Below are 27,227 nucleotides of genomic sequence, written 5' to 3'. Positions count from 1 at the left end.
CTCTCTCTCTCTCTCTCTCTCTCTCTCTATATATATATATATATATATATATATATATACACACACACACACACATATATATATGTGGTGATTTTGCTTTTCATACCTCAAGGCCTGTTAATTTAACAAATAGCCTAGTGCTTGCTCTAAGACACTTTACAAATATTGGTTCATTTAGTATATGAGGAAAGTGAAGTCATTAAGTGATTTGCCCAAGTGGACCAGCCAGGATTCAACCTGGGTCCCTATGGATCCAAAGTTAACATGCTTAGCCAATAAACAATGTTACCTTTGGTCCCAACATATTCACCACCTGAAATATAATTTCTCTCCCTCCACTATTTGAAAGTTACTATTCTTCCTTAAAGATACAGCTCAAATAACACTTTTGCATGAATTTTTTTCCTTAGTGATTCCATCACAAGATCTTCTTCGTTGCTCTGGCACTGCACCAAAGAGGATTATTACTTAAATGACCAGTATATGTCATTTCCCCAACTAGACAATGACCATTTTCAATACTTTTTATTTCCACTTAGAGTCACTTTCATAGTTCAGTCCAAGAGGCAAGTGCTCAAGGAACATGTTAAATTAATATGTAGCCCAAATCCTTGAAAAGAGGATATATTTTTTCGATACAGCCAAAAAAGTTATTTATGGTTTAGCTTACACTTAGCAGAGTCAAAATACCTACTTACAATCAGCCCCTCACTACTCCTCCCACAACTCAAAACTCCTCCTTAGGATTTAGGAAAACACCAACTCTTTTACCAGCAACCTGCTCTCAAGCGCAGAAGCCATCATAGCAAGAAACTATCCACTGCTCCTACTCAGTGCCTAGAACATAAAAATGCACAGTATAAAAGTGGTAAGGGGACAGAGCGCGCATATCGATTACTAGTCCCGGAAACAGGGTGGGTGGAAAAGTGCCAGAAACTTGTAAAAGACGGAAGTACGTTCCAGATCTGAGAAGTCAGGGGTCCAGATTCGGACCCATGGAAAGACTGGAAGTGGACCACAGCAAGAGAATCCTAGCTTGTGGCCTAAAACGGAAAAACAATGCAGTTCAGGGGTCACACTTTGTGGGGTACTGTTGTCAGTTCCCATCACCGACAGAGCGGCAATACCAGCCACAGCCGCCAGTCAAATGGCTCCACCGGTAGCTCCTTAAACAGTTGTCCAAATTCGCTCACCCCAACTCATTGCCACCAACTCGAAGAAACTTGCTAACCCGAGCCAGAGCCCGGGTCTTTGCAAAGCGTACGAGCACATAAACGCATGCGCAAATCCTATTACCTTGCGGACCAATCGCACTGCGACGCTGAGTGCTACGCCTGCGCAGTAGGCCTCTGGTCGCAGTTCCCAGTTCCTGGCTCCGGCAGGCGGGCTTCACTGTCCAATGTCCACTGGCATCTGGGGGGAGGAGCCTGCGTAGTGTGCGTGTGAGAGGAGGGGGGAGCGGGCTCGGGCCCGTGGTGTTTGACCCGTTGGTCGGTGAGTGAGAGGAAAAGGAAGGAGGAGGTCTGGAGTAGCGGTTGCCGAAATGTTCCGGTGTGGAGGCCTTGCAGCGGGTGCTTTCAAGCAGAAATTGGTGCCCTTGGTGCGGACAGTGTGCGTCCGAAGCCCCAGACAGAGGAACCGGCTCCCAGGTGACTGACCCATCCCGGGCAAACCCCACCTCGACGTCCAAGGGCCTGGGTGTCATAGGCTTGGCTACCCATTCCTCACAGCGTTCCCCCACCCCTCGAAAATCTTACACTCACTGTCGCATGGATTCCGAATTCGAGGGATACAAACCCTGAGTTTGCAAGCAGAGGAGTCGGCATAGCCTTGCCGACCTGACCTTCAAGAGATTTAAACCCCAGTAGTTGGCTTGAGGCCTTTTCTGGGGAGGGTTTGCTGTTTAGGGATTACAGAAAAACTGGGCATCTCATTGTCCACCGCTGCCTTCCTGCCACCCTCTCCTCGCCTTTTTAAAGCAATGAGATCAAGTATACTGTGTCATTTACTAATGGTGAGACTTTCAGCAGGACATTAAAGTCATATGCACAAGTTTTCTGTAAATGGGGTTAATACCTGCTCTACCTTCCAACCCAGATGAGATCTATAGATTTGAATGCCCTGTGAAACAGAAACGGTCTAATGCAAGATGTCAATCTGTTGTGCACCAGACACCAAGAGAATTGGCTCAAAATTAATTTGAGATGCCTGGTCAGTGTAATTCTTGGTGGTCATTAATGCTTCAAAGAGAGTTTGCAGAACACATTGTGTTTGTCCTCCATGAAGTTGGATCATCAAACTTTTAGAGCTGGAAGGTTGTTTTTTTTTTTTTTTTTTTTTTTTTTTTTGTGTGTGTGTGTGTGTGTGGTAACATTCAACCTACTCATTTTATGGATAATAAATTGAGGCACAGAGGTGAAATTACTGGCCCAAGGTCACATAATTAATAGGTAGAGCTAAGGATAGTTTGCCAGTCTCTAGGCCCCTAATCCTCTACAGTCCTACTCTTCTTCCCTTTCTGAGGTTACAAAAAGTTAAGAATGAATTTGGTTCCTTTCGCATTAATTAGTTCATTGTGATTCCGATATCCATTAATTTACCAGAGCATGGTTTACATCTGTCTGCTTATACAATCTCATGGAGATAATGAGGTGCATTTTTAATCAATAATATTTGAATGATAATCCCAGGGCATTTGCATTGACAAAATCAGAATTTATCATGGAGGCTTTTATATTGTGGAAACACCTTTTGGTTGATTTTTTTTTTTTTTTGGTGGGGGTGGTGGTGCTGGGGATTGCACATGCTAGGCAAGGCTTCTACCATTGAGCTATATCCCCAGGCCCCTTCTGGATGATTTAAAATTTAAAACATGGAAGCTATTTCCCTCCGATTTTTAAAGTCTTTACAAATCTGCATTTGAATAGTTTTTCCAGTTGCTGGGAGTCAGACATTTCCTGATAGGTGTATTGGGCATTATGTCCCAGGGCATATTGCTTTTGGAACCTGCCTTCCTTTTAAACTAATGCTCTGACCATGGGTGTCTTTTGCAGGGGTTTTTGTGCATCAGAATGTTGGTATTCTATGTAAATTTCACACAGAAAGGTAAAGATAAGGTAAAGATTTTCATCAACACTAGCCTTTCCAGTGTGAATTTATTTGGCCTTTCTAATGTGAATTTATTTTGCTAAGACTCACAGCTTTAGCCATGCATATTGGGGCATGCCTGTAATCCCAATCCCTGGAAAGGCTGGGGTAAGAAAATCACAAGTTTGAGGCCAGCCTGAACAATTTAGGGAAACTTGCCACAAAAATAAATAAATAAATAAAATTAAAGGGGCTGAGGTAATAGCCCAGTTGCAGAGCATTTTCATGATGAAAGCCCTAGGTTCAATTCCCAGCATGACACATACACAAACAAAAGAATCTCAGCCTTTACCAGCATTCTGAAGTCTAACCAGAAGGATTTGCATTTGCAAAGTTCAATTGCTTTATTAAAGATATTGTAAGGGGTTGACAATATTTAGAACTGCTGATAAATATGGACTCAAATGTTTTTTCCATTTCATGGCTTCATTTGAAGGCAGTCTACTGTAGGAAAATTCTGAATTCCTGTCATATTCATCTATCTAATTGTACATACTTATTCTTTGTCCTTTGGCCATGCACCAGAGCATGATATAACTTGCCTTTAAAAAATGGATGGGGGTAAGGTTACAATTTCAAAAAGAAATTATGATACTCTCATTTTAGGAATTAAGTCTGTTTTGTGGCTTGATTACCAACTGCTTTTAATCTGATTTCTTTTTCACATAGTAGCATTTGCTATATGTTTTTTTCAGAGGTAGGCAAGGTTTATACACCACTTTCCCCTCCTCTCTGCCCCTCACCTAGTTCTTTGCCAGGTTGTTAGCAAATTTTCTTCTTTATCTTTTCTTTTTGATTTTATGTTTCTTGTGTCAGCAAACTTTAAGCCTGCCTTGAAACTATCTCATCTACATATACCATTGTCGGGTTCATTTCCATATCCATTATATGTTGCCTTTCACCTTAAAACCACAGTAGTAGTGCCATGTACATGCCTGTAACTCCAGCAGTCTGGGAGGCTGAGGCAGGAGGATTGTGAGTTCATAGCCAGCCTCAGCAATGGTGAGACGCTAAGCAACTCAGTGAGACCTTGTCTCTAAATAAAATATAAAAATAGGACTGCAGTAGTGGCTCATTGGTCGAGTGCCCCTGAGTTCAATCCCTGGTATCAAAAACATTAATAAATGAATAAAAAAACGAACAGTAGTAAGCTACTGTGTGCTATTTTTTAGATGTGCTGCCTCCTTCCAGAAATGATTAAAGGTAACTAATAGTCACAAGTTTATGTCTGCATTCAGCCCTGAGAAGCAGATGGGTTAGATAATGGATATTTTTTTCTGTTCTGTAACATTTTATCTGATAACCAAACATTGTGCTGCCCATGTGATCAAACTGCTCACTGACTCCCTGACCATAAGTTCAAATGTTTAATATTTTTCTCTATTTGGAATCCTTCTCACCTCTTTAAAGAGGAAACTTGAATTCTTTGTGGGCTAGATCTTAGCATTATGGACATTGCCAAATGATACTTTTAAAGCCAGGAGATGAGTCTTCCTTCACTCTTTTTTGCTTAGACAGGATTTTTCAGAAGAAAATCTTTTGCAAGTAAGCCTTTTCTATAACCAGTTAATAAGTTAGATTTTCTAGAATGTTTGTAACTTTTTAAGGGAGTAGCTGCATGTCTTAACATTCTTCTAGATCATGTTTCCAAAAGTTTCTGGGTCATATGAATTGATTGGAGGACAGAACCCAAACCTACTCCAGGAGAGACTCCTGGGAATGAGAATGAATGAATATCTCCAGGTTAGAGTCCTAGATATAATTCATATGATTAGAAAAGTTTGGGGAGTACTGTTTTGCATGAGTAGTGACTCTTTCCATTCTACTCCACTGCCCCAAGGTTTATAAAACCAAACTGAGCAACTCTGATGATTAGTGTCAAGCTCATTTTCTCAGATTCAGAGTCATTTTTCCTCCTAAACTAAACACTACCTGAAGAGTAGGATTATGTCCTATCTATTCTTGTGCCTTCAGTGTCTTATACAGTCTCTGGCACATGGTAAATTCTCCATAGCTAAATGCTAGTTCTGTGGAAGACTTTGCAGAATAGAGTTAAATGTCTTTCTTTGTCATTGAAATAATTTTTCCTTTTGTGCCTTTCATCAGAGTGGTTCATACTATACTATAGTTATTACCACTCTGATTTTTCTGAAATTCTAGCAAAGTTGATACTTTAAAAGGCTGATAGTCACGTGCCTCATCCCATAATCATAGTAACTTGGGAGTCTAAGGCAGTAGAAGCACAAGTTCAAGGCCAACCTTAGCAACTTAGCAAGATCATGTCTCAAAAAAATGAAAAGGGCTGGGGACGTAGCTCAGTGTAAGTTTAATTCCTGTACCAAAAAAAAAAAAAGGATCAATAAACAAATAGTTGTCATACTCCTTAAAAGAAGCATCTAGCTAAAATTGGCACTCATCCAGGCATGGTGGTGCATACCCATAATTCTAGCAACTTGGGAGGCTGAGGCAGGAAGATGGCAAGTTTGAGGCCACTCTCAGCAATTTAGAAAGGCCCTAAGCAGTTTAGCGAGTCCCTGTCTCAAAAAGTGCTGGGGATTTGGCTCATTGGTAAAGCGCCCCTGGGGTCTATCCATGGTACCAACAAATAAATAAATAAATAGGCTCTCTCTGTAGGTGTTCTGCCCTCTGTTTTATTCATGTTAGAAAAATCAGTTTGACACTCAGGAATCAGGTCTCAAGAGCATATATAGACCTCTTAACCATTTGGGATTCCTAGGTGCCTCGGTGTGTAGATATGTTTCTGGAACAGGCCTTCAGGGAGTATGGAAAAATGGATTATGAAACCTACAGAAATGAGTTTGCTGGTTTAGGTACTGTTCTGATGCTAATCTGTGGTGTTTAAATTTTTTTAAATTTTTGCTAATTTATTAAACAACATGAAAGTAAATGGGATCTGGTTAAAAGAACATTGCAAATAATTTTTAAATGTTAAGTCAACATCAATTTCTATCTCCTTCCTTCATTTATTCATTCAACAAACATTTATTGAGGAAACACATGCTATGTATCATGCACTGTTACACAGAACAAATTGGCTTATTGGAAATCAAACACTAAGTGTGCAGAAGAAAGCTCAACCTGTATATGTGCAGTCTAACTGCAGTTTTTCTTCTTCTTTTTCTCTTTTTGATACTGGGGATTGATCCCAGGGATGCTTTACCACACTGAGCTACATTCCCAGTCCTTTTATTTTTTATTTTGAGACAGGGTCTCATTAAGTTGCTGGAGGTCTTACTAAATTGCCACCTGCCTCAGCCTGGGGGCTATAGTCACTGGGATTACAGGTTTATGTAACCACACCTAGCCTGACTGCAGAAAATTCCAAACAAGGAAACTAGTGCAATAATGAGAAGTCAAGAAGTAACTCCACTTTTCCCATTTTGGTAAGATAAGTGAAAAAGCATTTTTCAGTCATGATGGAAATTTTTCTAAAGTTTTGAAACTCTGGAGAGAGTGGTATAGCAGTACTTTCATGGGTAAAAGAAAATCAGATAAGAATATAAACATCCATATAATACTTACCTTGGTACCTTTTACAAAATTAAAGTAATTTTGTAGTTATGTAAAAAGTTCTTTTAATGATAGTAGTGTATTATATTTCTTTTCAAGCAGTAGCTTAAATGTTAGCTTTTTAAAGTCAATTTACTTTTTTTTAGAGAGAGAGAGAGAATTTTAATATTTATTTTTTTAGTTATCGGCGGACACAACATCTTTGTTTGTATGTGGTGCTGAGGATTGAACCTGGGCCGCACGCATGCCAGGCGAGCGCGCTACCGCTTGAGCCACATCCCCAGCCCCAATTTACTTTTTTTAAAATATTTTTTTAGTTGTAGATAGACATAATTTGCCAGGGATCGAATCCAGTACCTCACACATGCTAGGCAAGCACTCTACCACTGAGCCATAACCCTGGTCCCAAAGTCAATTTACTTTTACATATCTTCTTTTCAGGGTAAATTGAGGCAAAACTGGAACTTTCCTCAATTTATGCTTTGTTTTATCAGTCCATGAAAAGCAAGCAAAAAAAAAAAAAAACAGAATAAACACAGCAGTGTTAAATTCAAGTTGTTATAGTGTTTGTATTTAGTATCTTCTAGAAGGATAAACAGAATTTTTTAAAAGAACATTTATGTTCTGGGCTAAACATGGGAACCAAGCTTAATCACATGGAACTTTTTCTTGCCAGTTTCATTTTCTAAGCTCTTCCAGTTATTCATTTCTACTTCTAAATCTTTATCATTTTTATGGGCATCTGAAAATCAAAAACTTGCCCAGATTAAGATAAGCTTCTCCCCCTTTCACATGTTTATTTTCATGATTTATTGTTATTTCCAAATATTAACCATTTATTTCATGTTGTGATGAAAGTTTCTAAAGCAGGTAAGAAATAAGAAAAGAAAAATACATTTCCTTTTCTAAGAGTGTAGATCCAGTGTCTCTATCTGTAATTCAGAAATCCCAATAGAACTGTCAGGGTTTTGTAACTCATTTGCAGGTCAGTATAAAACTTGACCTGAATTGGAGAGAGGCTACTATAATTGTGTGTGTGTGTGTGTGTGTGTGTGCGCGTGCGTGCGTGCGTGTTTTTGCTGGGGATCGAACCCAAGGCCTTGTGCATATGAGGCAAGCACTTTACCAACTGAGCTATGTCTCCAGCCCTACTTACAATTTTTTAAATCCGCATGTAGTGTAGTTGGTCATAGAAATATTAATGTGCTTGACTCTAGTTAGCTGCCTCTTACTGTGCCAGGTGTCACTACGTGGTATGTACGTTATATTTAAGACCAATTTTGAGTGCCCAAGTATTTTAGATGAGAGACTGCAAATCTGTATTGGACTGGTTTTTACCCCCCCCCCCATCCTGGCACTGTGAAAGCAAGAGGGAAAGTGCATTATGATGATGATGATCATCATCATCATCTGGGGATTGAACTCAGGGGCACTCAACTGAACCAATGAGCCCCAGCCCCAGCCCTATTTTGTATTTTATTTAGAGACAGGATCTCACTGAGTTGCTTAGCACCTAGCCATTGCTGAGGCTGGCTTTGAACTCGTGATCCTCCTGTCTCAGCCTCCTGAGCCACTGGGGGGAAAGCACCTTATTTTTAATCTCTGCGAGTACAGGTGAAATGCCACTACCAGGGCCCATTCTGTTTGTCTTTATGAATGTTTTCTCTGATATGTGGAAGCTAACCCACAATAAGCATAAACAGGGAGGAATAGAAGTTTACTAAGTAGACAAAGGGGAATGAAGGAAAGGGATAGGGAATAGGAAAAAGACAGTGGAATAAAACTGACATAATTCTCCTGTGTTCATATATGGATATACCACAGTGACTCTACATTGTGTATATCCACAAGAAATTAATTTGAAAAAATATAAGTAAATGGCAGAAATATCAGAGGGATGGGGAAAGAGAAGGAGGAAGAGAGTTGCCGGGGTAAGAATTAAAGAACCTAGTCAGGACTGGAGTGTATCCACCAGCATCTAGTAGTTTCAAGCTGTGGTGTCACCCACCCAGGGTCATCAGATATATTCATCTAGGAATTTCTAAGAAGGCAAATTCCTTTATTTTTAGGGTGTACTCATCTGTTATTCCCAAATTATGCATACAGTTAAACATAAATTCTTTGTCCTAGAATTCTAAATAAAATTTGTTTGCCTTTCTTTTATTTCTTTTTAGTTATACATGACAGTAGAGTATATTTTGACATATCATACATACATGGAGTATAACTTCCCATTCTTTTGGCCGTATATGATGTGGAGTTACACTGGTCCATTATTCATATATGAGCATAGGGAAAGTTATATCCAATACATTCCACTGTCTTTCTAGCCCCCTCCCCATCCCTTCCCTTCATTCCCCTTTGTCTACTTCACTGAACTTCTATACTTCCCCTCCCTACCCTCCTTTATTATGGATTAGCATGTACATATCAGAGAACATTTCTGCCTTTGGTTTTTTGGGACTGGCTTATTTCCCTTAGCATAATATTCTCCATTTCCAGCCTTAGAAATGCAAATTCTTTAGGCCCATCCCAGACCTAGAATTAGAAATACTGGGAGTAGGGCCTGACCAGCTACTATTTTTGGCGGGGGTAGGGGGGGATACCAGGAATTGAACTCAGGGGCACTTGACCAGTGAGCCACAATCCCAGCCCTGAGTTGCTTAGTGCTTTACTAAGTTGCTGAGGCTAGATTTGAACTCACGATCCTTCTGTCTCAGCCTCCTCCCAAGCCACTGGAATTACAGGTGTGTGCCACTGTACCCAGCTCCAACTACTTTTTAACAAACCTTCCAGGGGATTCTAACACACTTTAAAGTTTGAGAAGCATTATTCTAGATTAAAGTTTGCAAACTACAATTATAGGCCAAACTTGGTCTATGGCCTCCTGCTTTTTGTATGCCTCACAAGCTAAAAATGGTTTTAACATTTTTAAAATGACCAAAAAATATGAAATACTATTTTGTAGCACATAAAATTATGTAAAATTCAACTTTTAATGTCCATAAATAAAATTTTATTGGAATGCAGTCATGCCATTCATTTATGTGTTGTTCATGGCTGCTTTTATGCACCATCAGCAAAATTAAATAGTTATAGCAGAGACCAAACAGCCCACAAAGCTGAAAACATTTACTATTTGATCCTTACAGGAAAAAAAAATGCTGCTCTAGGTCAATAGTCAGCAACCATGAGGGATGGCACAAACAAAGAAGGTACTGAGACCTTCCTTCATCTGAAAATGTCAGCATCCCCCTGGAGAAAGAAATCTATGAAAGTCTTACATTTCCATGTGTGAGTGTTATGATGATCATCAGATCATTACATAACTCTATGTACTACATCAGAATAACCTTGTATTATTTTGGAGGAGCAGGAGCCAGATCATTGGTGGACATTTTAAATTTTGTCATTTGGGAAAATATTTTGTAGTCTAAAATTCTTCAGTTCCTTTGGGGAGATAAATTCACTTATGAAATTTTTTTTTCTGATTTTGTTCTGAGTTTTAACATTTCTTTCTTCTAAGACACATTACCTTTCATGCCAGACTAACTGTGTCCTAAGTTGTTTTGCAGTGTTTAATTTGTGTGGGGTTTGAGCTATTTAGATTACTCCTGAAATGTCCCAAGTAGTTTGTAGTTAACTTTGTGTGCAGTTGGTCGTCTGTTTCCACAGGTTCCATATCCACAGATTCAACCAATCACAGATCAAAAATATTTTTTTTCAAAGTTGCTTCTGTGCTGAATATGTTTAGGCTGATTTCTTGTCATTATTCCCTAAATAATTTAGTATAACAACTATTTACATTAAGTTTTATTAGTAATCTGGAGATGATTTAAAGTATAAAAGGGGATGTATATAGATTATATGCAAACACCATGTCATTCTATATAAGGGACTTGAGCACCATAGATTTTGGTATCTTCCAGGGGTCCTGGAACCAATCCTCTTCTCCTGTAGATACCAAGAGATGACTATATCTACCCAATCAGTCATCTCTCTGTGTTTTCTTCATTTATGGTGAATATGTAAAGGGAGAATATTTGATGAACTGCTTATATGTTTTTAATGAACTTTTCTGGAAGCTATCAGTTTCCTCATTGGGCAGCAATAAATTGTCTCTCAAAAACTCCAACAGGGCTGTGGATGTGGCTCAAGCGGTAGCGCGCTCTCTTGGCATGTGTGCGGCCCGGGTTCGATCCTCAGCACCACATACAAACAAAGATGTTGTGTCCACCGATAACTAGAAAATAAATATTAAAATTCTCTCTCTCTCTCTCTCCCTCTCTCTTTAAAAAAAAAAAAAAAAAAAAAAACCTCCAACAACTTGGGGGCTGGAGTTGTGGCTTAGTGGTAGAGCGCTTGCCTAGCACATATGAGGCACTCGGTTCGATCCTCACTACCACATAAAAATAAATAAATAATGGTATTAAAAAAACTTCAACTTAAAATGTACATTTCAGATATCTGTAGTATTTATGTATACATTTTCAATTGTTTTTGTTTTTTTTTTTTTTGGTCATTGAACATTAAACACCATGCAGTGCAATGTGTAGTAAGTCTTTACATCTACAATGCATTGACATTTAATCAAATCATAAACATGTATTAACTGTTTTATTTTTGTGTGTGTGTATGTGTGTCTTAAAAAATTGTGTTCCTTTAGGCAACTTGATCCAGCGATGGCATGTTCCACTAGAACTCCAGATGACAAGACAAATGGCTAGCTCTGGTGCATCAGGGGGCAAAATCGATAATTCTGTGTTAGTCCTTATTGTGGGCTTATCAACAATAGGAGCTGGTGCATATGTAAGTAGAAAAGCAGCTTGTGTAGAGAAGCTGCCAAACAGCTCCCATTTATAGATTCAGTACTACTCTGCTTTAAAAGTTTTGCAACTAATTCTCCTTTTGGAAAATTTTTCAAAAAGCCTTCTTTAAAGTGCCTACTGTCTAATATCCTATTGAGCCAATGTGGAAATGACTGAAATTTTATTTCATGTTGATTGATGATCTTCATTCTTTTCACTTGTCTTTTTACTCTTTATTTGAAAGCCACTGTTTTCTTAGGTTTGACTAACCTGAAAATTGTACCTGTTCTCTTGGATATAACATACTAACCTATGAATAAAGCAAAAATTCATTGCAGCTCCTTAGCACAATATTTGATTTTGATCCATTTATCAAATATTTTATTTTTCCTCACTTTGCGATTGACACTTAAAAAAAAAAAAACAGCAACAGCCTTCAATCAAAAATATGCATTACTAAAAAGAAAACTATCCCTGAATCTTCCCAAAGACTAAATTTTAGAAGCAGGCCTAGTATCTTCAATTTTAGAGTGGAGTTTGTGTGAGGTGAGAAGTATGGTGTTTAATTGCTATGTAGTATTAGCACAATTATATCTCCTTAAATGAACTCTAATCAGCTTAGTGGGTCACAAAGGAATTATTCTGTGGGTGTTTTTTTTTTTCTTTAAACTTGGCAGGGTTTACTGTGACTAAGCAGATCAGTCTAAAGTTGGATCCTGTAAGGTTGAGTGAACCAATTCAGGTATCACCCACTAACACACTTGATTGAAGAGAGCTGTTTGTTTTACTATGAGTGAATGGTTGGAAACCATTGCCATATTAGTTCTTTCTCATTGGCAAGACAGCAAACTTATCTTTGTTCCTTGGTCACTAATTTTAAAAAAAGGGACAGCTGGGTACAGCGGCACAATCTCAGCAACTTGGAAGGCTGAAGCGGGAGGATCACAAGTTCAAGGCCAGCCTCAGCAACTTAGTAAGGCCCTGTCTCAAAAATAAAAAGGAGAGGGACTGGGGATGTGACTCAGTGGTAAAGCACCTCTGGGTTCAATCCTCAGCACCAAAATAAAAAAGGAAGGGGACATGAAAATTATTTGAAGTTGCCTTTGTCCTCCTATCTGACCTGACTCCCAAATGCACAAGAAGAGTAGCCAGCCCTGCCAGTTGTGAGTCAAATCAGTAAGAAATAGGTGAGATCTGTCTGATAACGTTTTGATGAAAGATAATATTCTCCTCCAATCCTGGTACAGCATTTTTAATTTTTTTCTTTTTTAGCACAGAATAATCAAAAAATGCTTCCCTGCCTTTGTACTGAATATTTCTTCATTAATACTTAGTGCCTTTTCTATTTCCTTTTGTTTCTTTCCTGGCCTTATCTTTACCTACAGTTGTGCAGTGTCATCACCTAGGATCCCCTTCTAGATCACTAGCGTCTGCAGGTGCTTCTGGGAAAGATGGCAGCAGCCTAGTATACTTCTTAATTGTAGGAGCAACAGTCACTGGGGCAGGAGTTTATTATGTAAGATGCTTACACTAAAATATATTTGGGGGTATGGTGGGTGAGACCATGGCACTAATGAAAACTTGATCCATTAGACTATAGTAAAATATTCACAGCATGTGCTTTCTCTAGGCATTTATTAAAGGGACATTGTCAGTCACTAGAGAGTCCTCAAATTCCTTTTTTTAAACTGTTGAAGTCCTCCTGTATAGATCTAAAACCATCAATTTAAAGCCAAATCCTCATCATCAACACTTTGTTTGAAACTGTTTCCAATTTCATACCTATTTTTATCACTAAATTATATTGTGCTTTAGTGCTGCATGTGTAACAAGAGTCACGAAGAGTAAATGTTAATAAGCAAATAAAGTTAACTTGAGAACCATCCTTTTTGGATTATTTTAGGCAAAATGTAATTTTTGTGGTTTGTGGAAAATGATCAACTCGACTGAAAAGGCATTTTATAGAATGCTTCTGGGGAGGGCCAAAAAGCCATAGAAATTGCAGTATTCTCCCCACCCACCCACAGCTTCTACTTCCAAGTAAATGCATTTGGCAGTGTCCCTTTTGTAATCTCTAATTTGGTCAAACTAGTGGCTAAAGTGATACACGCTAACATATTCATGTAGATTGCTTTCCTAAATGCCTCTTGTTCATCATTCAGATACTACCCTCTGTCTGAGCCTTAACTTTTCCATTTCACGTCTCTCTCAGCTTTTCCCATTGGTTCAACCCCATTCATTCAAAAATAGATTTGAAGGTGTTTGCAACAGATGTGTGTATTTATAATAATTTAAACCCATTAAACCTGTGGTTTGTTGCCTTACCAGAGTTGGATGCCTCCACAGAGTTGACCATGCAAATTTTCTTGCTGTCAAGCCATGAGACAGGGTCATCACTGTTGCTTTTTCCTGTCTTAGAAATAGCAAAGAAACATGTGTTCCTCTCAAGCCATTCAGTTAAATGCCTCATCTCCCTCTGTGTTTATCCAACACTGGTGGTAATAAAACTATGATATTATAGTAGATCCAATGATAAGCTCTTGTCTACCTACAGCTGTTATCAAACTACTTTGTACACTGTTGTTTAATTTTTTTATCCAATACTGGGGATTTAACCCAGGGGTGCTATACCTCCAGCTCTTTTTATTTTATTTTGAGACAGGGTCTCACCAGTTGCTGAGGCTGGCCTCAAACTTGTGATTCTCCTGCTTCAGCTTCCTGAGTAATTGGTATTTTAGCTTTTTTTAAAAAAAAATCTTCATTTTGTTAATTTATTTTTATGTGGTGCTGAGGATTGAACCCAGTGCCTCACATGTATGAGACAAGTGCTCTGCCACTGAGCCACAACCCCAGCCCCAGTATTTTAGCTTTTAAATGTGTTGAAACCTTGATGTGAGGTGACTTGGATTTTCTTCTCTGAAATTGTTATTAGTCTCAAGAGAAATGTTAACTTAAAATTAGAGCCTGGATTTGGTGAGATGTGGCTGTAAGTTGTTTAGTGTTTGTATTAGATTCTCAGACTATCATAACAAAACACCACAGACTGCATGGCTTAAACAACAGAAGTTTATTTTCTCATAGTTCTGAAGGCTGGAAATTGCAAGATCCTGGTCAGTCAGGGTTCAGTTTCTGGTAAGGACTCTCTTCATGGATTGCAGACAGCCACCTTTTTGCTGTGTCCTTACATGGTGGAAAGCAAGTTAGGTAGTTTTGTTGTGTCTGTGTTCTCTCCCCCGTCCCCCCCACCATACTAGGATTGAATCCAGGGGCACTCTAACTGAGCTACATCCCCAGATCTTTTTATTTTGAGGCAGAGTCTTGCTGATTTCCTGGGGCTGGCCTTGAACTTGGCAATCCTCCTCCGTCAGCCTCACTAGTCACTAGGATCAGAGGCCTATGCAGGGCTCTTCTCTTCTTATAAAGGCACCAGCCCTAAAGGATTAGGGCCCACCCTTATGGCTTCATTTAACCTCCATCATTTCCTAAAAGCCCCATGTCTACATACTGTCACATTGGAGGTTAGGACTTCAGAGTGTGAATTGGGGAGAGGACACAAACTTCCAGTACTTAACTATTCCTTCATAATTGTTTTCTCTCATTTGAGGAAATGTTCCTAATTTGAATATGATCACTACTTTAGCAATTCCTTTATCAAAAGCTCTTTACTATCTTTCCACTTTACCCCCCACACACAAAGAAGGGAGCTTTTTAAAAACTTTCACCATGTTCCACAGTAAAAAATGCATTTTTGTCTTACACCTCAACCTATATAGCTACAAATACATAAAACTGAAAGTTTCAAGCAATGATACTTTTACTAGATGTGATATGCTCTGATGTTTTCCCTAATGCTGGTTGGTGGTAACCTGTAGACTGATTTAACAGCCCACTAATGGGTTGCAACCACACAATCTGAGAAACTTTGGTTTTGAACAGCATTTCTGCTGCCTAGATGTAAACATGAGCTTCTGATTGGCATCCACATGAGAGCATTTCTTCCTCTTGCTGGTGACTTTCTCTAGGACCACAGGTAGATCCCCTAGTCTCAGTCTGCTATAGCCAAAATGGCATTTAGAATATTTAATGAAATTGAATATTTGGGCCTTTGCCATTATTCAACTGACAGGAGCACATTGCCGCATCCAAAAAATGACCTGTTTGGTTCCAAATCTGCTTAAAACAAACAGCACCATATTCATCTTTTTAGAAAGGTTTTCCCCACTAATACTTTTCACAAATTTATAGTATTTCTTAACCCAACATGTATTTATGTCACTAATTAGAAATCTGTGCAAAGTGGGACTATAGAAACCCTTGGGGGAAAGGTAAATTTTTATTTAGTATGCCTGTAAGCTTATTTATATTCTTAAACTTTTAGCTTAAAAGCTGATATACGTACACATATAACCTCATTCTTGCCCGTTCCCTACTAAATCTGTTTCTTGCTCTGCTCTTCCCTTCATGTGTGAAGCCATTAGGAGGTATGAGCCAGGCTTAGACCATTTTCTCCTGTCATTCCCAATATGAACATGGCCCTAGTTTATTTATCCATTCATTCATGTTGACCAGATTAAACCATCTTTTGGTAAAAGTCTTTTTTTTTTTTTTTTTTTTTGATGCTGTGAATTGAACCCTTGGCTTGTGCATACTAAGTATGTGTTCTACCTCTAAACTACATCCCCAGCCCAAAAGTCTCTTTCCTAAATAGAAAAAAAAATTTAAATATGGATAAATACTGGACTTGTATATACATAGTAACCTGATGCCAAGATTTAAAAAAAAAAAAAACTCTTCCTTCCTGAAATTAATGTTAATTGAATTCAGTTCACTTATTTGATGAATTTAGTGGTAAATTGAAAGAATACCCATTGTCTTTTAACATATAGTAGTTTCTACTCCATCTGTCTCATGTTAATTTGTTTCAGATTGATGAATGTTAAACTGAACTCTTAGGGTCCAGATTCCCCAGTTGTAATATGTCACTTAATGGGCTGCTCTGCTTACTCTAGTTAATTACAGAAGTAATTAATTAATTAATTAATCAATCAATCTGGGGCTTCGTTTGACATGTGGTCATTTAAATTCCTGTTCTTGCCTACCACTTTTTAAAAAGTCACTATTAGAGCTGGGATATGTACTTTAGTCATAGAATGCTTACCTAGTATGTGCAGGGCTCCAGGTTTAATCCTCAGTACCAATAAATATATTAAAATTTTAAAAATAAACAAAAAGTCACTAATAGGTGTTGTGTGTCATAAAATGAACAACCAATAATAACAAAACCTAGTCATAATACCAAGATATCCTTCTTCAGTATGAAAGGGTAGAAAACAGTATGTTTGATACAAGTATTTAGGCAAGGTGTTTGAACCTTCATAATATATGTGTGTAGTCTTTCTGAGTGAGACTCTTGCCTCATCAATTTAGAAAAAGGACAGGCTGTTGAGGGAAAGATGAGTTACTCTATAAGAATAGGACACAGGTGGCCACATATCCAAGCAATTATCTGAGTACCTTAGCAAACCTGGAATAGGTCTACCAAGAAATTTTTATTTCCCAACTTCTGCTTGAGATCATGTAGATTGACTTCATAGCCAGCAATAGCCCGGAGCCCTATTCTGTACTGATATAAACATTAGCCCTTTCTAGCACTTACTAGTATGAATTATTTTTTTCTTTATCTGTACCTTCAGAATTAAATATCATGAGAGTTTTTTTACAGAGAGCCTCAGAAAATCTGAAACTGGTGTATTTCCATTTGATTTTGAATAGTCTTGATTTAATTTTTGAATAGTCTTCATTTAATTTTGAATACACCAAGTGTGTATATATCCATATTTTTAAAGAATTTTGCCTCAGTAATATTAATATAGAGGAACTGTAGACAAAAGCTTCTCATTTAATTGAAAGATGATATTCCTGATATTCCTTGTGGTTTGAGTTAGCTGTATGCTGAAATAATCTTTTTCTGTGTTTGGATCTGCAGGCCTACAAAACGATAAAAGATGACCAAAAAAGATATAATGAAAGAATATCAGAGTTAGGGATGACACCAGAAGAGAAACAGAGAAGGGCCACATCATCTGGTGAGTATGTCCTGAGCTCTCATTATGTGTAATTTGAAACTCATGAAGAGAAAGTTCTAAGTGGTTTGGGTGCCATGGTTTGTAAATTATCTTATAGAAGTGATGATAGTGTAAGATTGTAAATCATGGTGTAACCCCCAAACCAGGAGCAATTTGTTAAAATGTTTGTCTGGCATTTGGGCTTGATGATAAAATGAGGGTGATTATGATTCCTTTTTTCTTCATATTAGATTGTTTTGGGGAAGGGTATTGGGGATTGAACCCAGGGGCACTATACCCTAAGCCACATCCCCAGCTATTTTTATTTTTTTTAAATTTTGAGGCAGGGTCTCACTAAGTGACCAAGGCTGGCCTCAAATTTGCAGTCCTCCTGTGTCAGCCTCCTGAATAGCTGGCATTATAGGCATATGCCACTGTGCTTGATATATTAGATTCTTAAAATACAAGGTTGGTGAGGAAAATTACTGAAAAAGAGATAAAAGCCATTTTTTCAATGAGCAAAAAAATTTTGTCTGTTATGTTCCCCTTTTGAGACTTGGTTTTTCAGAGAGGAATTGTTTTAATCCTTTAATAAGCCCCTCAGATATGGGTAGGTGGTTTGCCTTGCTTTCTTCAATAGCCTTCTTATTCTTGATCCTTGTATAATAATCCCCAATTGACTTCCTGGGTGTTCTCCCTTTATTGCTAACAAAAGGTGAAACTGAACTTGATATTATCTTGGTGGTCAGTAGGAAATTAATGGGCAGGGTACAAGCCTACTAATATATACTTTCTAGTATATTTTAGAAATAACTAAATATTTAAGCTAGGACCTTATTCACTACAGAGCTAATGAATAAATGACATGGGCCAAATAATTCACCTTTTTTGGTATTTTTTCACTTGTGAAGTGAAAGGAATACTTGCTTTACCTCTCCTATTAGGATACTGTGAAGGTTGTTTTTTTGTTTGTTTTTTAACATTGCTGGGGATTGAACCTAGGGGCTCAAGCATGCTAGGCAAGTGCTTCAGTCACACCATAGCAAATTTATTTAGTGTAGGTGCTATGTTTTGCTACTTTTTTTTTTTGGTACTGGGGATTGAACCCAGGGGTGCTTAACCACTGAGTCACATCCCCAGCCCTTTTTATATTTTATTTTGAGATAGGCCTTGCTAAGTTGCTGAAGCTGGCTTTGAACATGTGATCCTCCTGCCTCAGCCTCCTGAGCTGCTAGGATTACAGGCATGTGCCACTGCACCCATCTGTTTTACTACCTTTATGTAAAAGATTGAGACCAAGTGCAAGTTGATTTTTTTTTTAATAATAACAAAGAGTCATCTGAGTCTGTAAGATTCACTCTGGGTTGGCACAGTGGCAAATGCCTGGAATCTCAGTGGCTCAGGAGGCTGAGGCAGGAGGATTGCAAGTTTGAGGTCAGCCTCAGTAACTTAGGCCCTAAGCAACTTGGAGAGACCCTGTTTCAAAAAAAAAAAAAAGCACTGGGGAGGTGGTTCAGTTGTAAAGCACCCTTGGGTTCAATACCCAGTAACAACAATAATAAAAAGATTCACCCTGTTTGGTCTATTGCTTAAAGCTCCAGAAGGCGAGCCGGTTCCTCAGGTCAGAATACCAAGTCATGTTCCTTTCCTACTAATCGGTGGAGGCACTGCTGCTTTTGCTGCAGCCAGATCCATCCGGGCTCGGGATCCTGGGGCCAGGGTAAGTTGCATGTTATTTTGTTTGGCACAGAGGATATAGTCTGGTAGCACTCAGCCTATGTGAACACTTTGACATTTGCCTCTTTTTAAATGACTTGGCTCTGATACGTATTGCTATTTTTGTATCTAAAGGTACTGATCGTATCTGAAGATCCTGAGCTGCCATACATGCGACCTCCTCTTTCAAAAGAACTGTGGTTTTCAGATGATCCAAATGTCACAAAGACACTGCGATTCAAACAGTGGAATGGAAAGGAAAGAAGGTTTGTTTGCTTATGTAAAATGGGCCTAACTATCAACTTCAACTGAGTATAGGAGCAGGTTAGGATTTTGCCATGTGTGCAACAAATAGGAAGGATGACTTGGCTATATGCAGGAATACCCTACAGTTTAGAAGCAACAGGCTACAAAGAACATTCTGGATTCTGTTACCAGATCTACCAACAATTGGTAGTAAATGTTAGCCTCCGAAATACTAAGGTTCCTATTTCTGGTACCTTTAGGATAGATTTCTCAGGTGACGATGCACTTGGCCTCTGTTGTCACTTCTTCACACTTGCCTGGGAATGTCCCATAAAAGGAAAAGAAACTGTTTAATGGCCTTTTCTCTGACACCCTAGCCTGCATTCAGAATTTCAGTAATAGGGTGGGAAGACAGTAAAGAGGAGTCTCTTTATCGGAATGTTTGCATAAGAGACTTGGAGCTACAGGTCCAGAAGCCTTTCCCCTTACAAAGGACTCCTTAGAAGATCTCTTGATTCCAGCACTATGTTCTTTGGGTTTCAATTCTTTCTCATTAAGTGATCCCTTTGATACTGAACTAAGTTTTACAGATCTACCAGTTCCAGGTGCTTATAACATTTTTCTGCCTCTTTTCCATACAGCATATATTTCCAGCCACCTTCTTTCTATGTCTCTGCTCAGGACCTGCCTCATATTGAGAATGGTGGTGTGGCTGTCCTCACTGGGAAGAAGGTGAGCTGGTAGGCTGCTTCCTTTGTCAGGTTCTGTGTAGGTGCCAACCAGCAAGTATGTTGATGTGTATTTCCACTATCATTGATGTCTTCCCTGCCACTGTAGTTCATCAAAGAAGGACCAAGTCATTTTAGGATTAATATTACTTAGTGTATCTGTCTCGGAGAAAACTAGTTTCGAAGCCTAGGAAACTGGGCTGGCTAAACTTTCTTAAGGAACTTCTATTTTTGAGAACCATATTTCTAAAAGTTGTTTCTGATCGTATTTGCTTTTCTGCCCTTCCTCCTCCTTCCTATTTTTCATACTAACTTCTCTCTGGGATTATTGATGACAATATTTTGCTGAAGGTACAAAGCTCAGTGGGTGGAATCCAGAGCACAAATGGGGGTTTGATCTTTGACAAGGACAGCCTGACTTCTCTTTAAGGGGCATAATGCAGAAAAGGTGGATATAGGTTTGTGGATAAACTGATAATGAGACATTATATGTTAAGTGTCGCCCATGTATAAATGACACACAGGCCCTGCCCACTAGGGGATAATGGTAATAGGCAGGAACAAATCATAACACATAGATGTGTATAAGAGTGATGCAGTGTGTCATGGGAATCACAGGGAAGAATATCCAGCACAGCAATGGATCAGGAAAAGTTTCCTAGAAGAGGAACTCTTATAGAATGGGAAGTCTTAGGGAATGAAGAGATATAAAGTAGAGAAGAACAAAGAGCTTTCAAGTAAAAAAAACATTCAAATAAAAATGAATAGCATAGGGCTGGGGCTTTAGCTCAGTGGCAGAACACTTGCCTAGCATATGTGAAGCACTGGGTTCAATCCTCAGCACCACATAAAAATAAATAAATAAATACATAAAGGCATGCTGTCCACCTACAACTGTATAAAATTTTTTTAAAAATGAATAACATAAACAAAGAGTGAAGAGTATGGGAAAGCATATTTGCTGCAAGAAAAAACAAGTTACTAGGTACTAAAAAACAAGTTACAAGGTACTAAAAGAGCAGAAAATTCAAGTTAGGGAGTTGTAAGAGATGAAACAGAAGTTACGCAGAGCCCTGGTTGTTAAGGGCTTTGTTTGCTGTGTGAAGGAGCTTGAGCTTTATCTGTGGTAGTGAGCTATCAAGTTTTAGGCAAGGATATAAAACACTTGCACTGGATTTTCAATGATCACTATTGGCTATGACAAGGATGGATTTCAGAGAAAAGACTAGAGATAGATCATTTTGAACATTATTATAATAATCCAGATAAGAGATGGTTCAGGCCCAAAGTAGGATAGTAATGATGATAATGATGAAGAAGAAAAAGGAAATAAGAACATTTATTTATTTATTTTAAGAATTTAACCTTTATTTTATTTGTTTTTATGTGGTGCTGAGGATCGAACCCAGTGCCTCACATGTCCTAAGCAAGCACTCTACCACTGAGCCACAACCCCAGCCCCAGAACATTTATATAGTATTTATTGTGATCTTGTAAGCACCGTTTTAAAATATGCATTATCTCCTCTTATTCTCACAATAATCTTAAACAGAATTTGAGCTGGGGGAAAGGGCTGGGGATATGGCTTAGTGGTTAAGCAACTCTGGATATAATTCCCAGAAACAAACAAACAAACAAACCCAGAATTTGGCCAGATATGGTAGTACATTCCTGTAATCCCAGCGACTGGAAGGCTGAGATAGGAGAATTACAAGTTCAAAGCCAGCCTCAACAAAAGCAAGGCATTAAGCAACTCAGACCCTGTCTAAAAATAAAATACGAAATAGGACTGGGAATGCAGCTCAGTGGGCGAGTGCCCCTCAGTTAAATCCCAGGTACCCAAACAACAACTGAATTTGAAGCTGGGTGCAGCATTTCATACATCTGCATACCTGTAATCCCAGTGACTTGAGGCTGAGGCAGGAGGATTGCAAGTTTGAGGCCAGCCTCAGTGACTTAGTGAGACCTTGTTGCAAAATAAAAAGTAAAAAGGCCTGGAAACTTAGCTTAGTACTAAAGTATCCATGGATTCAATTCTCATTACCCTAAAGAAACAAAAACAGAATTTGAAGGCAGGTGCAGTGGTCCACACCTTGTAATCCCAGCAACTGGGAAAGCTGAGGCAGGAGGATCACAAGTTTGAAGCCAGACACAGCTACTTAGTGAGGCTCTGTCTCAAAAAGTAAAAAGGGCTTGGGATATAACTGAGTGATAGAGCACCCTTGGTTTCAATCACCAGTACTGAAAAGAAAAGGAAAAAAAAGTGAATTTGAGAACAGGTCTGTCTGACTACAGAATTGGAACTCAGACTTCCTGGTTCCAGAGATCAAGTTCTCAATGCTGTATTACTTCCTGATACAAAGCTGATGACCTGCAAGGACCTAGGTTCAATCCCTAGTACTAGGAATAAAAGAAAGGTGATGAATATGGGGAACAGACTTGTAGCATGCCTAGGAGTTAAACTTAACAAAGCCTTGAGGTTGGTTGAAGGTGGACGTTGAAGGAGGGAGAAGTGACAAAAATGACTTTCTGAATTCTAGCTTGTGTGTCTGAATGGATGGTGATGGACCCCAAACTGAGAAAGACATTACAAGAGGAAGAGTTAGCCAAGCATGGTGGCACATGTTTGAACTCACAGCAACTAAATATGTTTAAGCAGGAGGATGGCAAGTTCAAGGCCAGCCTCAGCAACTTAGTGAGGCCCTAAGCAACTTAGTGAGAACCTGTCTCAAAAAGATTTGGGGACTTATCTCAGTGGTAAAGTGTCCTTGGGTTCAAGCCCCAGTTCCAAAATTTTTTTTATAAAAGGAAGAACTAATTTAAGGGAAGAAGACAAATTTAAGTTTTGGATTACTAAGTATGAGCTGGAATATCGAAATGTGTCTTCTGGGCAGTTATGTGGGTATAACACTTGGGAAGGCCTGGGCTCAGAGATTCAGAAATCAGCTGGGTGCAGTGGTACACACTAGTAATCCCAGGTCCCAGGGACTCTGGAGGCCAAGACAGGAGGTTTGCAAGTTCAAGGCCAGCCTTAACAAGATAGTGAGGCCCTAAGCAACTTAGTGAGACACTGTCTCAAAATAAAATATAAAAAAAAGTGCTGGGGATGTAGCTCAGTGGTAAAGTGCCTCTGGGTTCAATCCCTAGTACCAAAAAAAAAAAAAAATCGAGATTTGGAAATCATCTGAGTAGGTATAGGAGTAGAAACCTTGAGAGTTTGTGAGGCCTCCCAGGAAGGAATTTACCTTTTGAGAAAGTGGGGCAAAAAAAGAAGGCCCGGGAGAATCTCATAGTTTAGAAGACAGGCTTAGGAAGGAGAATCCACAAAGGAGTCAAGGACAGAGTTCCAGAGGAGTATAGGGACAATCCAGGACCAGAACCAAGAATTTAGGGAGTTGCAAGAAGGAAGATGTGATCCAGTATGTTACATGACTAAGGAACTTAGTAAGAAAAGAATTGTAGTTCTGGGGATATAGCTCAGTGGTAGGGCTTAGTAGCTTAGTGTTCACAAGGCCCTGGATTCAATCCCCAGCACCAAAAAAGATAAGAATTCTAAAATGCCCCATTCAATTTGGCAGTTTAGATACCATTGTGAAGTTAGAAATGAGGCTAAACTACTATTTTAAAAAGATTAAATGAGGGGCTAGGGTTGTGGCTCAGTGGTAGAGTGCTTGCCTTGTATGCATGAGGCACTGGGTTTGATCCTCAGCACCACATAAATATAAAATAAAGATATTATGTCAACCTAAAACTAAAAAAAAATACTAAAAAAAAGTTTAAATGAGCCAGGAGCTATGGCACACACCTGTACTCCCAGCAGCTCAGGAGGCTGAGGCAGGAGGATTGCAAGTTCAAAGCCAGCCTCAGCAAGTTAGTGAGGCTCTGTCTCAAAATAAAATATAAAAAGGGCTGGGAATGTGGCTCAGTGGTTATGCACCCCCTGGGTTCATCCTTATAGAATGCTTTCTCCACCGACACTCAGCTCTCCCTCAAGGATGAAGGGGAGTTGTTAACAAAGAAGTAAGACTTCCAGATAGCCAAGTAGAAAAGGTTGTCCCTATTCTCCACTTCCACAAATCAGGTTAGAATCTTGAGCACTCACTGGCCCTATTGTTGGCTGCTTAGGAACTTATGACCACTTGGAGAAACTGGGCACTAGAAACTATGGTTCTATTAACTACTGAGATTTTTTTTTTTTTTTTTTTTTTTTTTTGTACTGGGGATTAAACCCAGGAGCACTTAACCGCTGAGTCACATCCCCAGCTCTTTTTTTTTTTTAAATTTTGAGACAGGGTCTTGCTGAGTTGCTTAGGGCCTCAACTAAGTTGCTGAGGCTAGCCTCAAAATTGTCAATCCTACTGCCTCTGCCTCCCAAGCTGCTGGGATTACAATAGGTGCCACTGTGCCTGGGCCTGAGAAATGTTTTTTAAGGATGATTTTAGGTTCAGAACTAATCCTCATTGGGCCAACTAGCTAATAGGTCCAGGGTTTTGGGGGGTTGGGGAGTGATAGGAATGTTCTGGAATTAGATAGTGGTGATGATTGTCCAACCTTATGAATATACTAAAAGCCACTGATTTGTATACTTTAAAATGATGGGGATGGGGGTTGTGGCTCAATGGTAGAGTGCTCACTTAGCATGTGTGAGGCCCTGAGTTAAATCCTCAGCACCACATAAAAATGAATAAATAAATAATTTTTTAAAAAGATGAATTTTATGTTATGTGAATATCATCTCAATAAAATGCTTTTCAAAGCTAATTCCATCTCTACCTCTTTTCTGTGTATGACTATACCAGGTAGTACACCTGGATGTGAGAGGCAACATGGTGAAACTTAATGATGGTTCTCAGATAACCTATGAAAAGTGCTTGATTGCAACAGGTGAGTATTTTTGGAGATGTCTGTCTTCCCAGCTATAGTAGCTCATTCAATTTTTAGAATTTGGCCTTCCCCATAGAAGGCATTTCCACTTAATGTTAAGAAAACTAAAACCTAGCATCCCTAAAGTAGATGTCTTCTCTTGATGCCAAACCCGGCTAAGTCCCATGTATCCTAGATGGTTGGCCCTTCTAGATTGTCCTTGCCTTTCCTTCTGGTAAAGGCATGAAGAAGTTGCCCTTTCCTGCCTCCCTTCCTGGCATTCACCCCATGCCCTGAAAGTAATGTAGCCATGTGGCATCATTGCCAGCTTTCTAATCAGAAATCAAAAGGAGACCAAAGCAGCAGCTGAGAGCATTGTAGCCTTGCCAGCGTGTAAGCATGCCTGAGAAGCTAGAAGAGGACGTTGAAGTAGAGGGAGCCTCTTGGGCCTGCTATGGCGGGAGGATGGGGGGGCGGCTAAAAAGACACTCAGATCTGCTTCTCAAAGGAAATTGATCAAAAAGCCTGCTGTGAGGAGAGTTGAAAGAACACAAAGCCACCTTATCTTGTAGTGGCTGACATGGTACTAACAGGGAGCACACTCATGCCATAGTCCTAAAGGAAGAGAGCTGTACCTGGGGGGTTGTTTGGGCTAAGTCCTGCTTGTTGCACTAAAAGGGTTTTCCTCTTCTTATTTCCAGGAGGTACTCCAAGGAATCTATCTGCCATTGATAGGGCTGGAGCAGAAGTAAAGAGCAGAACGACACTTTTTAGAAAGGTAATTGCTTCACTGTTTTCATTGTGTTATTTTGAAGAGGTAATACAATCTTGTAGTCCCCAAGTGCCCACCTTAGAATTGGGAGATCTGAGTTCTATGTGTCCCTCTTCTTCAGACTTGTTATCTTGCCTTGAGCAAGTCACTTCCTCTCTGAACCTCAAATACCTCACTCAAGGATTTTCAGATCCTAGGAGAAAATACATCAGTGTTTTTATTGTTTGCTATAGTTCCTTTGTACTGCTCGTCCTTAGTTGGTTTTTCTGGATGGATTTGATTCATTGGAACTCCTTATATCCTCTTGGCATTTTTCATTGCAAGTGCTGTGTGGAGACTTTGAATAGAAATATGAAGACTACTCACATAGCCAGGCACGGCAGCACATGTCTGAAATCCCAGCAGCTCAGGAGGCTGAGGCAGGAGGATTGAAAGTTCAAGGCCATGGGCTGGGGAGGTGGCTCAAGCGGTAGCGCGCTCGCCTGGCATGCGTGCGGCCCGGGTTCGATCCTCAGCACCACATACAAACAAAGATGTTGTGTCCGCCGAGAACTAAAAAATAAATATTAAAAAAAAAAAAATTCTCTCTCTCTCTCCTCTCTCTCTCTCTCTCTCCCACTCTTTAAAAAAAAAAAAAAAAGTTCAAGGCCAGCCTGGGCAATTTAACAAGACCTTGTCTCAAAATTTAAAATAAATCTCCAGGTGCAGTGGTGCACACCTGTAGTCCAAGCATCTTGGAAGGCTGAGATAGGAGGATCACCAAGTTCAAAGCCAGCCTCAGCAACTTAGCAAGGTCTTAAGCAACTTAGCAAGACCCTGTCACAAAATAAAACATAAAAAGGACTGGGGATATGGCTCACTGCTTCAGTTCTCCTGGGTTCAATCCCAGGTACCAAAATTTAAAAAAAAAAAATTTAAAAGAGCGTACTACAGGGATACTGCCACATCGATGTTCATAGCAGCACAATTCACAATAGCTAGACTGTGGAACCAACCCAGATGCCCTTCAATAGATGAATGGATAAAAAAAATGTGGCATTTATACACAATGGAGTATTACGCAGCATTAAAAAATGACAAAATCATGGAATTTGCAGGGAAATGGATGGCATTAGAGTAGATTATGCTAAGTGAAGCTAGCCAATCCCTAAAAAACAAATGCCAAATGTCTTCTTTGATATAATGAGAGCAACTAAGAACAGAGCAGGGAGGAAGAGCAAAAGAAAAAGATTAACATTAAACAGAGACATGAGGTGGGAGGGAAAGGGAGAGAAAAGGGAAATTGCATGGAAATGGAAGGAGACCTCATTGTTATACAAAATTACATATAAGAGGTTGTGAGGGGAAAGGG

General features: G+C 39.3%; 1 protein-coding gene across 1 annotated transcript in view; it reads left to right on the top strand.

Moving 5' to 3' along the window:
• Positions 1–1,423: 1,423 nt before the first annotated feature.
• Aifm1 (apoptosis inducing factor mitochondria associated 1) overlaps positions 1,424–27,227 on the top strand; it is a 37,935-nt gene continuing 12,131 nt past the window's right edge. Inside the window, exons 1-8 of the mRNA XM_027940033.2 lie at positions 1,424–1,649; positions 11,345–11,487; positions 17,473–17,572; positions 19,147–19,271; positions 19,403–19,533; positions 20,155–20,245; positions 25,041–25,125; positions 25,806–25,882. Coding sequence (XP_027795834.2) covers positions 1,544–1,649; positions 11,345–11,487; positions 17,473–17,572; positions 19,147–19,271; positions 19,403–19,533; positions 20,155–20,245; positions 25,041–25,125; positions 25,806–25,882 — 858 coding nt within the window. The 5' untranslated portion in view covers positions 1,424–1,543. The remainder of the gene's footprint in view (positions 1,650–11,344; positions 11,488–17,472; positions 17,573–19,146; positions 19,272–19,402; positions 19,534–20,154; positions 20,246–25,040; positions 25,126–25,805; positions 25,883–27,227) is intronic.

The sequence above is a fragment of the Marmota flaviventris genome, chromosome X, assembly GCF_047511675.1.
Source record: "Marmota flaviventris isolate mMarFla1 chromosome X, mMarFla1.hap1, whole genome shotgun sequence".
NCBI classification, from domain to species: domain Eukaryota; kingdom Metazoa; phylum Chordata; class Mammalia; order Rodentia; family Sciuridae; genus Marmota; species Marmota flaviventris.
Note: the sequence above shows the minus strand (reverse complement) of the source record. Positions and strands in the feature narration are given on the sequence as shown.